We start from the raw sequence: 13,480 nt of genomic DNA on the forward strand, positions 1-13,480 counted from the left end.
TGTTTTATCGTCTTCATATCCGTTAGTCCCGAACAGATGCCCATACAATTACATTGTCACTTGCGTTAAAATTGCTTTGTGAAGTCCTAACCCACGTGAGTGTCATGCTGTTAACGTCTTGTGGGAATTAAAACACTCAGAGAAATGTTGGCGACTGTGCAGGAGGTCAGTGAATGAAAGGCGAGCGGGCAAAAGTTCGCAGAGAACTACTTGCCAAGGAGCGCACTGTAGACTGTGTCTTTCCTCGGCAACCTACGGCTGCAGGATGAGGAGGGGAGCCTCTCCACCCCGCGCAGCAGTAGCTTACTGACACTCAACCTAAGTCAGTACGCACGTATCGACTTATACTTAGTGTCTTTTTTGCAAGGCCCGCGATTTGTGCAGCGGGCAACTTTTATTCGGAGACCATTCATGCACGAAAATTCGCGGTAATAGCAAAATAGCCTCCACTCTCATAGCTGCTGCTGCTATTGACGCATGTGTCACTAAGACTTACCAAAGAATACTTGGAAGTTGAACATTCACTGCTGAAAAGTCCGCTGTAACAAAGCCCGAACTAGCTTAATGGTTTCCAAATTGAGTCCGTTCTATCTGAATGTACATTGTAGCCAAATCGGCAGTAAACGAAGTTCAGTTTAAAGCAAAGATGGGAATATCAATCAAACATGGAAGATTGGTATGTTATATCTGAATATCTGCTGTAACCGGATCCGTTGTAACAAGATTACCTGTATATTGAGCACTTACAATTCTCCAGTGCTGTATCATCCATGTGTCCATGAAATTAATGGCATTTTGCTCATAATGTAAACACACACATGCAGCATGCTACTCACAGCCAACATAATGAAACTTCAGAGGCAGGAGGAAAAACAGCTGCTAATTTTATTGGCTCCAACTGTAGGGCATGCACTGGCTGGTGATCAGCTGACCCTTGGTAGCTTCTTACACCATTGACCTCACACTGTTACTAGTGCACTCCAAAATGTCTGCTTTGGTTTCACTTGATATGCGCAAAATATGGGCATTTTAAAAACTTCAGGCTATTTGATGACAAATGATGTGTGTATTTGGGTTTAGAACATCTATATGTTCCTAAATTTTCAGAAATAAATAGATGTACTGTTGAGTGAAATCCTGGTGCTAATGTGGCTCCAAAGTGGAAATGTCTTTTTTTTTCTCTTTTTCTTCATTTTTCCTGAGCTTTTGTTGTAATATTTGTTTTATTTTACACACTGAACTGCTGTTTGTTGGCCATTTTAATTTCTTTTCATTTTCTCACTGCTGCTGCACGGTGTTTATTTTCTTTGTCATTGCTTACCAAAATGATTATGAATTCTATTGGTCTTATTTTAGGAAGGAGAAACGGAACCACGACGATCAAACCTAAAGTTGCCTATTAAGGCAAAGATTATTCCTACCCCACCTCGCAGGTAAATTTTTTCTTCTTTTTCTTTTCATCTATGTTGACATTTACATTTGTGGATGAGTGAATATGTAGAAACAAATTATGCATTTGACTTTTGCTTCTTCTGTCTTTTTTTAGCAAACGCATCCTGTGGGATCAGTATCACAATTTACGCTATCCACCTGGCTATTTTCCTAGAGACAATCTCAAGATCAAAACTGACCCATTAGATTGGTAAGATCGCTTGTGTACTAGACACTTGATTAGCTCAAACGCTGACATATTGATCCACTAAACTGGAAGAATATTGCCTTGTAAATGCCAAGGCAATGTTGTATGGCTTGTTATCTTCACAGCTTGAGTAACACTTGATAACAGTGGAACAAACTTTCCGTGTTGCTCACACTAGAGCGGTCAGATAGAATTGCCATATTTTTTGTAGTATTTGGTGTTTTTAAATATTTGTTATGAAAGCGAATGATGGAGGGAGTGCAGGAGGAAGCTTTTTGATTGAAAGGAATGTGATCTCAAAAAAAAATACGCATGCTATCTTTACTCATTATTTAAAATGCCTAAGCTTTTGCTGACACATGAATTTAAACTTGATCTAGAGTTTGCTTTGTATTTATAGGAGTGGAGACCACATCCACACAAACTTTAAGGATATGTACCAACATTTACGAAATCATGGGTACTATATTGAAGTTCTTGGTGAGTAGTGTATTTTATTTTATATTACTGCTTTGCAAAGAAGCTAAATAAAGTTTTGTGTCCTGAGAAAACAGGCACCATAAACTAACTTTTTGTTCTCCATCTGCAGGTTTCCCGTTCACTTGTTTTGATGCACAAAACTATGGTATGTACTTTGAGGCATACTTGCATAGTTGGAAGTTGCCATTAATGTTTTCTTCATTTTAAGGATATGTCCACTGGCATAAGTGCTAACCCTTTTCTTCCCTTTCGTGTGGTTATATAATTTCAGGACTTTCTTTGAAAATGGTGCTTGCCTTTTTGTGTTGGGAAGTATTTGTGGAGAAAATTGATTTTATCCAGCACCTTCTGACTTTGGGGACTCATTATGCCTTCATTTGTATACAGTGGAATCCCGATATGAATCTCATAGGGTCGTAAAGAGTATTCATATCATCCAAAACAAACAAAATCTGTATGCAGAAACACAGAATATGCATTCACGCAAATCTATTTACAGCTGATTGAATTTATTTATGGCCTTGCCACTACTGCTCACGTCATGTGTTGCGCAACTGGTGATTGCAACGCCAGCAATGTACAAGCTGTGCGCCGCCGATCACTTGTGGTGTATGCCACACGAATAGTGATCGCAACGTCGGTGATCCGCAGGCCGCGAGCCACTTGTTCACTCATGTCATCAGCGGTCTCTTAACTTGTCGGGCATACCATGTTACTGGCGATCAGGCCATCTGCGATGTGCAGACTGTGCGCCACCGCTCACTTGCTCGCGGTGCACACCATACTACTGGCGCTCGTGGCGTTGGCAATGTGTGGGTAACGCACAGTGCTCGAGGGTGAAGTAGCAGCTCGCATATTCATACCATCCATAGTGGCGCACGGGTGTTTGGAACGTTTGAAATTCTGCACATTGTACTCAATACACTCTGGTGAGAAAATTATTCACATTCATGTTATCCTGAAATTCATATCAACCGTGGTCATATCATCGAGATTCTGTTGTACTGTTTACAGCTACTTCAAATTTATGAAGCATTTGAAAGCAGCGTCTGAAAGAGCAAATATGAACTTATGTACAGTAGAATCTCGATGATACGAACACGGTTGATGTGAATTTCAGGATGATACGGATCCGTGAAACTCCCTGACCAGACTGCATTGTATGCAGTGTGCAGAATTTTGGATGTTCTGAGGTTTTTCTTGTGCCACTACGGATTATATGAATGCGCGAGCCACAACTGCACTCTCGAGCACTGAGCGCGACCCATACATCATCGACGCCATGATCACTAATTGTGCAGTACGCATCGCGAGCAGTGAGCGGCGGTGTGTGGCCTGCACATCGCCAACTCCACAATCACCAGTGACCTGTATGCGTAGGGAGCAGTGAGTGTGGGCACGCGGCCCGCACATCGCCAAAGTCACGATCGCCAGCCAGTTGCACTATGTGCGTAGTGAATAGTGAGCTGTAACCACATGGCCGTAAATAAATCTCATCAGCTGTAAACTGATTTGTGTTATTGCTATTGCAACATATTAGGTATTATTGCTACTTATGGCTTTGGCTTTTGTTATGCTTCTGCATGCGGGTTTTGTTTATTTTGGACCATACAAAATATCGAATGATACGAGCTCTTTCGCGATCCCCGTGATATTCGCATCATTGAGATATTACTGTAAGTGGTAGTTCTTGTTTAGGACTAAGGAAAATGCCTTCTGCTTTTTCCAACTATGCACTTAGGATAAATTGCAAATAGATCATAAAAGTCATGTTAACTGTTTTTTTTTTAGTTATTTTGGACATCTTCAGTGTGTGATGTTAATGCTGTAACCTTGACATCTTGTTTTGACCTTTTTTACTTTTGCACAATTTTAAACCTATTAATAGTATCTGTGGTAAATAGAGTGTGTTGGCACCTGCCATTGGGGCATTTACGGCTGTAATGTTCGGCTGCTGAACACTAGCTCACAAGTTCAAATTCAGCCAAATAAACCACATTTTGATGGAGGTAACATGCTAAATTGGTCTGCAGTACTGCTGGTGACTGAAATTAATCTAGTTGATCACTGTGGTGTGCCTCGGCTCCAGTATTGCTTTGGCACGTAGAACTTCACTAACTCATTTCTTACTGCAGTGAATAAGGCCCTTTATAATGGCAGCTCTTAGTGGTTTAAGCCATGAGATCTTGGTCATGGCAAAAAAAACATCCAAACTATATCGGTGCTGAAGTACAATTTTTCAGGTGTACATAGAGTGGCATTACTCTTTCAGAAATGGCCACAAATATGTTGAATGAGCTGTTTCACTCCATTTATCAGACTGATCTAATTTGATATATGCAGTAAAGAAAGGGAAAATTTGGTTGCCATTGTTAATGGCGCGGAGGTAGGCTTGCACTTTATTGCTACTCTGTTTTTATTATGCTTTTGCATCAAGTTCGAAAAGTCGTTTTAAACTACAGTAAGATTAACTCAGAACGTGCAGGTTCTCATGAAGCAGTTTTCCTGAGGCACGCATATGGCATTTTAGAGGCAATGGTGGGAGGCATTCTTCATTATGAATAGTATAACAAAATCTGAGGCAGGGTGTTTTAATGTATTCCAGGAACTTTGTTGCTTGTTGACCTTGAAGAGGAATATTTCCCTGAGGAGCTGGCCAAGTTGCACCGTGATGTAGAGGCTGGGCTGTCCCTGGTGGTGTTTGCAGACTGGTACAACGTGTCTGTAATGCGCAAGATAAAATTTTTTGATGAGAACACACGTCAATGGTGGATGCCTGATACAGGAGGCTCAAATGTGCCAGCCATCAACGACTTGCTCACTCCTTGGAACATTGGCCTTGGGGATAATGTATATGAGGGTGAATTTACCATTGGAGACCACAAAAGTGAGCCATCCTTCACCATTTTACGGCAGCCTGCAACAGAAGCATGAATATCCATATTTTGCATTGTGAACACTGCAACTGAATGTGTAAAATATGATGTTCTCATTATGAATGGGGTTGTGTTTTCTTTATTGACCTGCAGTCATCTTTCTCAGCACCAGTCTAGTATTTGTTGTTGTTGCAGACTTGGCATTATAATTTCTGTGGGATGCACGTGCCTGGCTATCACATTTTGTGCTACTGGTATGCATTAACGTAGGTGTAGGTTATCAAAAGGTGTTAAAAGTTTGAAAACATAAAATTTTTCTTTTACAGTCACTGTTAATATGGCATTGACATTCAGAGGGAAGCTTAGTAGAAAAATTTTGTTTGCAAATTTAGTCAGTAAAACAAAGATTGGTGCACCATATTTGTGGTGTCATCTATGCAGTCCCTAGGGTTTGTGCTACTCAATGCAGGTGACAGGATGACAGCAAGTTAGGGTGGCATATATGCTGTATTCATGAACTGTTGCATAAAAAATGTCGTGTGAGTATTAAAACTGGGTTCTTATTTGACGTTTTTCACTCCCTATAGTGGCCATGCTCCCAAAAAGAGAAAAAGAAGTGAGAGCGATAGTATTCAAGACAGCATTTTAATTTATGCGTGCTGGTGTGAGTGCATTTTAGTGCACAGTGGTAAGAAAGAATGGTAGAGTAAAGATTGGTTTTATGGGGCTTAACGTCCCAAAGCGACTGAGGCTATGAGGGACGCATGGTAGAGTAAAGGAGTCTTATAAGCACCATGTATTGTTGCGCTTAGTGTGACTTACAACATGTATGCAGTGAACCAACTGACGTTTTCATTTTATAGTAAATCGATGTGCCTTCACATGGAGTACCAAATTTGCACATTCAGTGTAGTTTGTAACTTACATCGATGGCTAACTGTACCAATATTCAGTACCACTGGGCTCACACTGCTTGGAGAACTGAGCTCGTACTTCACCTTATGCATTGCAGCTCATATTGAGCGCGATGGTATATATATTGCTGTTTCTGCTGATAAATTCTTGTTTCTTTAGTTGTGACTCAGACTTATGCAAGGGAGGAGTGTTCAAAGTGTATTATAAATAGCAGTCTCCCAGTATTTTATAATACATCTCTACTGAAAACAAGGACTCTTATATGAAGTTGCAGCAGTCATTTGGTTTGCGGGGGAAAGTTGGTCATGGCCAATGCTTGGTGTGTTGCAAACTTGGAAACACCATGGATACCTAGTCTTTGGTTGTTGGGCTGGTTGTCTAGCAACGAGCTCTTTTGCAAATACAGACAGCTGCTGTTGTTATGTTCTCATAACTGAAAGCCTCTCCAGACCCAACCAGTTATGCCTTGCAGCCTTTGGCATAAATACTAGTAGGTCTTAGAAATCATCAACATGAATGCTAGAGTTGTACTGTTATTGCTACAGTAGGCAACATGTGCTTTTGTTTCATTTCTCTGTGAAGATCACTGGCACATTGGCACTGCTTGCTTACTAAGAAAGGCAGCCAACAGCATGCCACTGACCTTCACAGGGCAATGAAATATCGCAGATGTGCCGCCCATGTACCCCTGTTTGCTGCACTCACAGTTGGTCACAGTGCTGTGCAGCTGTGCAGTCATGAGCAAGTATCTTCGCAAGCTTGTCAGTTCCTGATACACTGTTGTGGGCAGCACTTCCATTTCATAATCAGTTAGGGAAAAAGCAGGGAATTGGCCTATGAATATCACTTCAGCAACTCTGTAAGCTTGATGAGTTCTTAATCAGTGAAGTCTTTTGGATTGTGATTGCAACATGCAGAATAAAATCAATAACTAGAAATTTATTTTACAAAATTTGTCTAATTTGTCAGATAATCGTGATAGCAGTATTCTTACCTTGTGTCAGCTAAGCCTTATGTGAAGGTAGCATCCACATGACCACCATCATCATATCTTTAATAAAGCTCTGAAGATAAAAATATCACCATATTTGTAAACCTACCCATCATACTCAAATGAGTCTTCCTTATTTGAGCACTCCTCTCGTTGGTCTCATAGTTAAATCTTATGTGGAAGCCTGTTTCAGGCTACTGCGAAACTTGATAAGCTGTATGACCTTGAGAAAGTCTTCCAGCAGCTCCATCAGGGCCATAAAAATATGCAGCAGAAATGTGTAGGAGACAACTTGTGGAGGAGACGCTTGTCCTGCGTCTCTTACTTGTGCTTGTCTGCCTTTATGCGCTATTATTTTTGCATCTCAAATGAGACAACAGAGATAAGGGAAAAAAGCGAGTGACAAGTGCATGCATGGTGTAAAGTATAAGCGGAGTGCCCCATAGTGGTGCGCATTTTAGACAAGGCTGAGTGGAAGGATACATTTGAACTTTCTGTTAAGATGTTATGATTCAGGTTTGCTCCAGCATGCAGCAGAGCTCTTAGGGGCTGTAATCTAGAGGCATCTGTCTGTCACATGGGTATTTCAAATAGCACTTTATAAATTTATGTCACATGTTGTATATTTCACAAATGAAATTTTTTTGCTGTTCCATTGAGTTTGATTATAATTGCATGGGCTCAGCTGTAAATCATTTCAGTCGCAAAAGCACCATGTGTGTAAGTGTTCTGCGTGCTGAGCAACTGTCCTAGTGCCTTTTGATTATATGCTCATTTCTTTTTGTTCTGCAGTGTACTATGCCTCCGGCACAAGTATAATCAAATTCCCAGAGAATGGTCTGCTGATTCGGAGAACACTCACCAATCAAGGTTTGAGTGGTGTTTGCCTGTCTTGCTTACCTTGCTCTTATAACAGATAAACTTTGTAAGTGTGTAGAACTGTAAATTTGTACAGCTGTGCAAGATTGCTTATAGAAGGAAATGGTGTGCTTGTGTTTTACTGCTCTGAAGTTAAGTTGTATGTTCTGCAGTGAGCAATACGTCATATATTATGGATGTAATTGATTCTATGTTACTAGTGTCCGGTAAAAGTGAATCTGAACAGGTATACAAGTTTAAATCTGGGAAGGTTGCGTCTGAGAATAAATTTGTTCCTAGTAGTGCCTTGCAACCCAGCCGCCTGGTGGCTGGGGTGCAGATGGCACTTGCGCATCCCCTTGTAGTACTTGCAGGCACACAAAATACTTTTGTGACTATGCCAAGACAATTTTTTTCCGCACACCCACGTGACGCAAACTTTCACTACCAGCTGTTTATACATGTGTATGCTTCTGTGTGCTGAAGCTGTATACCAAGTGCCCTTGGCAGCTGCTGATGCATATGCATTGCAACGAGCATAAGGGCAAGCTAAAGCTGATAACCATTTTCTGAGGCAAACTCATTAAGCATCTGGTACAGTATCTTACAGAGTGCCTTACGTTGACTACTAGTAGAGTAGTGCTGATGTTGAAATTGTGTTGGCACATTCCATTTAACACATTGCAACAAAAATTGACTACAAAAGTGCCTTTGTCTTTTTGAACATTTCATGAGCTGGGTAGCTACTTTGTATTAGTGCATTCTTGATACCTCATTTTGAGGTGAAGACCTGTCCTCTTTTCTGCATGAAACTTACTTGTCATTCAACACTGTTATTGCTTTAGAAATGCACAAAATACTGTTCTTTTAATGGAGACATGACACAAGTGCTCAGCTCTTTCGCTACCACAAGAAAAATGATTGTTTTTGATAGGTCTGAGGCAATTTTTCCTGCAAAATATTTGAGGTGTAAGAAGGCAAAATTTGCATGAAAATGATGGCAACACAATGTTCTTTCTAAAGACATTTATTTCAACACAAATACTTTGTGTGAATATTGCAGAAAAAATCGGCGTACACATAAAAATGTTGAAAATTTAGAAAAAAAATTGTAGTGACAAGACAATATGTCTTCGGGAAATACTTTAAAAATATTATGGAACATACAAAATGTTTCAAATTTATTTGTTAAGTAGCCACAAAAAGTTTTAATTTTTAACTCAAAAACTTTTCACACTAGGAATTTTTTTTCTGACACTTCATGAAAAAAGGCCATTTTCAAAGTGTGTTCCACATAAATTTGTCACACTGAGTAAAAAATTTTCAAGAGAACTATGTAATGTATCAAAATATAGCTTAATAAATGTACTTTTCTACATTATCAGTTTGAACTAAATTTTTTTTTAAAGAAGCAGAAAAAAACTGCAGAACGACAAAGTACTATATCCGCCATATCGTTGATGATGATCTACCCAAATGAAAATTACAAAAGGTAATACAGTGGTATCTCCTTATGTCAAATAGATAAAAACCTAAAAGGGTTCAATGTAGCCAATTTGTATATAAAATTTCTTCAGAAACTTGCACTGGAGAGGCAAAATTTAATCAGCGAAACAACAGCAACTGGAAGAGACCTTTTCAGTAGTTTTGTCACCGTTTCGAAGCCGCTCGCGGCAATTGCAAAGGCCGCAAAAAAAAACAAGCGGCCAATGTCAGCTAGTTTGGCTTTCCCGCAAAGCACTGCAGCACTCGATGGTGGCAGGTCAAACATTAGCTTGGGTGGCTTCCTTGCATTATAGCAGTGTTGTGTAAAAAGAGCAGACACCAGGACGAAAGCTTTCACCGTTGTCACCACATCCACCACCACTGCTGTCACAGACACACTGTAAAAGATATTTACCAAGAATTTCTCAGTCAGTGGATGCAGTCTTTCTTGTATTCGATGCTGAAAACCATGATCAGTAAGCACAATAGTGATTGCGCGCCGGATAAAGTGATCAAGTAAAAACTGACACTGGGTGTCTAGCGACACGGAAACCCTTGAATTGACAGGAAAATTTTGGGCACCTGGAAAAATCGGGGAAATGCCAGGAATACCATTAAAAATTTGGCCAAGTCGGGGTGAAACAGCAACTGAAATTAATACAATGGCTTGCACTGATTGTGACAGTACAGCGAGCGCCCAGTACATGGTCCACGCAAATTGGTTTTACTTTGCACGTGTGTGAGGTGTGAAATCATGTCCACATTAATTTTAGCTGTCTTTTTCTCGTTGATGATGTCAGCACTGTATATGCAGTTTGTTCTGTGTAGGTTGTCTCACTGGTCACTAAGTTTCGAGTTAGGCAGATTAGGAAATTTATTCTAAATTCAAAAGCATCTGCCATGAAACAAGTCAGACCCAGTAGAGCATTGAATTTACACAGTTTTGGTTTTCTCATGTTAAGCGTTATGCTGCTCTAACATGGCATCAAAATTGCATGCTCCAAGAACATCGTTTTAGAATGTTTGCTGTCCATGTCTTGCCAGTCTTGTAGGCCGTGCAGAAATGAAACAAATGCAGGCTATATGCTCTGTGGTTTGAGCTATGTTGAGAAGGTCACAAAAAGCTGCCACTTTTTGTAAAAAGTCATCTTTTGCTTGTCCCGCAATAGTGCTGCTGTTCAAAGGGGTATCTGAGTACACAGAGTGCTGTGTTGAAAGCCTAAAAGAAGAATCCCTGGCAGCATGGCATGTATTTGACATCGTAGTATTTGGCGCATGACACTCCGTACATCAAATGCTACGATGTCATTTAGATTTCCTGAAAGTTAGAATGAACCTTTCTGTCGCTTTTGTGAAAGCATGCTTAACGCCATTGGACATGACAACCAATCTAGTCTTTTGAAAAACCATTGAAGCGGCACGAAAACCTGTGGGCGCAATTTTAATGAACTCCCAAAGCTAAGGGCTTAGATCAGTCAGGTGCTGTTGGTGTGCTTAGAAGCAAAAAACTGCAGCCCAAATAGCTGCGTTGATTCAGGTTAAAACGTGGTAGCCTTAATCGAAGCACGAGTACTAAGCGGACTACTATATCTCTTCAGAATTCCATGTTTGGAGTGCCATTCCACAGTTGGAACTGTGCCTTGCGGTGTCAGGGGGGGCATAGAAGGGATCACCTTTCTAAAGGCCTCGCTTGAGCTGTAGTCCGAGCTGCCACTGTTCATCCATTTTGTGAGCCATCTTGTATTTCACACTAATGCACATTGTCATGCCTCTCCAAATCAAGTTTTACACCAATCTGCCAGTGCTAGGACATCTGTCCATATCAGGCAATAGCAGGAAATGTCCCTTTTTTTGTATCTGAACTATGATGAGAAGAAGAATGGTACTACTTGCAGAACATGGTGGATAGCTCACAATGTTTTATGACAGCATTCAGTGGCTCCCTTGTTATGTGAGCATTGAGACATTGTCATATTATTAATGCGACAGCGTTAAGAATTCCGTGTCATAGAAAAGCCGGTGTCGTCTTTGGCTGTGGGCGAAAAATCCACGAAAAAAGTCTCTCAAGATGCAACCTAGTTGGCGGGTAGGCCGTCTAGGTCACATGACCTGGTGTGTCGTCACAGCCTGCCTAACGCATTGTCAGCAAACTGCCCACCATGGCAGGCGGCAGTTAAATTAATTATTGATCACAAGAAGTTGAGCAACCTGGGTCTCATAAACCCCACTGGTGGTAGTATCTGCCATCGCAGGGCAGTGGTGCATCACTTAGCCACTGCACTGCATGAGGACTCCCAGCAGTGTATGAATGTAAAGTAGAGAATGACGAATTCCACATATATAGGTATTAACCCATTACCTCTATCACGTCGTATACCCTCAAGGTGGAGCTTGAGTGTCCCCTCCAGTTTTATTCTATCAAAATTTTGGTTTGAGTTTTTCCTAGAATTTCTGGAATTTGTCATATTAGACCTTTTCCTCTGAACACAGTTATGCTTTGTATGACTTCAACCAATGCTACATGATTAAACTCCTCCATTATGTGATGCCAAATAAGTGTAAAGGATAAGATAAATGATGATGAGGAGTAAAATACTTGTGTGCAATAAATCTTTCTTTTGCTTGCGGTTTTTCGTGAAACCACATTTCTTTTTAATAACTTACCTCTGTTGACATTTGAACTATTTGAAAATGTTTAATATTATTTGCAACCAGGTGTTATTAAATAATGCTTGCTCGCTTCAAAACCAAAATTTTGATAATCAGACGTCCTTACTGAAAATGCTCAGAAGAAAAAGAAGAGAATATCTATCTTCATTTGACGAGCTGGAAGAGAAGAAGCAATGGTTGCTTCATGAGTCACAGCTTAAAGATGGATTTCCTTTAGTAAGAAAAAAAAAAGCTTTCTCCCTTAAATAGGAAAAGCAAATCTGTCTTTAGTGCAGCAGCTTTTGCAGTTTTAGAGAATATTCTTTTTTTTTTTTTTGCAGGTACTTCACGTATACTGTCCATTATCATTGGCCATTATGTTTTCCACCTCTTCGGTGGCCACGGAATTCTGACTGGATAGTCGGGGAAAACATGGAAAAGTCATGGATTTCGAAAAATGTAGCTTGCTAGATACCGTGTGACATATTCTTGACCACCAGACAGTGTTGAACAGTTTTAGTATATAGCGTAGTGTCCATGTTTGTTTCCGTGCTCAAAGTTGTTACGAAACTGTGGCATATGCCACATTAACAGTTTTGCTGGGGTGTGGTTATCACTTTAACCAAGAAATGCAAAACACTGTGGTGCCATCTACTGACCTTTGCATTGCTCAAAGAAAGTTTAAAAAAAATTATCTTGGCCTAACTGATCGCTTGTTCGCACTCAAATTTCGCAGAGAGGTAGCATTTGGCGGGTCTGTTTTGTTTTATGCTACGTTTAGGTGGAGTACTTGCCCAATTTGGTCAGAATTAATCAAAAATTCCTATCGTTTGTGGCAACGGTGGACCAAAACAGCATGCTCTCACAGCAGTGGTACCAGTAGTGCGGTCTTGCGCCAGCTGCAAGAACGGACATTCTACCGTGGAGGCTAGTGATATAGCATTCATTCCTCCAGCAGGCACGAGATAGCTTTGCCAGTACCATTGCTGCGAAAGCTTGTTTTGGTTTGTCGCCGCCACAGACAAAGATTCAACAATTCTGGCCAAATCAGGCAAGTACCCCTTAATGGGGTTTCAAAGGTCCGTGAAATAGTTTTTCATAAAAATCAAGGATTTTCAAGGATTTCATTGGCCTGTGCGAACCCTGAATTAACACACAAGCTGCAACCACACCCTTTAGTATTAAATGCTGTCTGCATATCACCAGCATTGCAATCACCACTTGTATGGTACGTACACCAGGGCAGCGAGTGAATGGCGACGCACGATCCACACATCAGCGGCGCAAGAGCAGTGGTGCATGACCATAAATAAATCCACTCGCCTGCAAACAGATGTTCGTGAATACATTTCTTGTACTTCTGCATGTGGAATTTGTTCATTCTGGATGATACAAGTGATTTTGCAACCCCTTGAGATAGGTTTCATCGAGGTTCTCCTATTTTTTCTTATTCTCGGTCCCAGGCGGCTCTGCTGCAGTTAGATGGTTTTGAACGTACTTTGGTAGCTTTGCTGCTGCAGAGATTACTGGTGAAGGAAAGGGTGGGGAGGTGCCCACTATACCCCACACAAATGTAATGTAAAAAAA

At 40.7% G+C, this 13,480-nt stretch overlaps 1 protein-coding gene across 2 annotated transcripts in view; it reads left to right on the forward strand.

The window, feature by feature from the left end:
• Positions 1 to 13,480, forward strand: part of S1P (membrane-bound transcription factor site-1 protease) — a 66,538-nt gene that overhangs the window by 32,706 nt on the left and 20,352 nt on the right. For both annotated transcript variants that reach the window (XM_077647986.1, XM_077647985.1), the window contains exons 15-20: positions 1,357 to 1,433; positions 1,547 to 1,642; positions 2,040 to 2,119; positions 2,229 to 2,264; positions 4,725 to 5,006; positions 7,694 to 7,771. In XM_077647986.1, coding sequence (XP_077504112.1) covers positions 1,357 to 1,433; positions 1,547 to 1,642; positions 2,040 to 2,119; positions 2,229 to 2,264; positions 4,725 to 5,006; positions 7,694 to 7,771 — 649 coding nt within the window. The remainder of the gene's footprint in view (positions 1 to 1,356; positions 1,434 to 1,546; positions 1,643 to 2,039; positions 2,120 to 2,228; positions 2,265 to 4,724; positions 5,007 to 7,693; positions 7,772 to 13,480) is intronic.

Source organism: Amblyomma americanum, chromosome 1 (assembly GCF_052857255.1).
Source record: "Amblyomma americanum isolate KBUSLIRL-KWMA chromosome 1, ASM5285725v1, whole genome shotgun sequence".
NCBI lineage: Eukaryota > Metazoa > Arthropoda > Arachnida > Ixodida > Ixodidae > Amblyomma > Amblyomma americanum.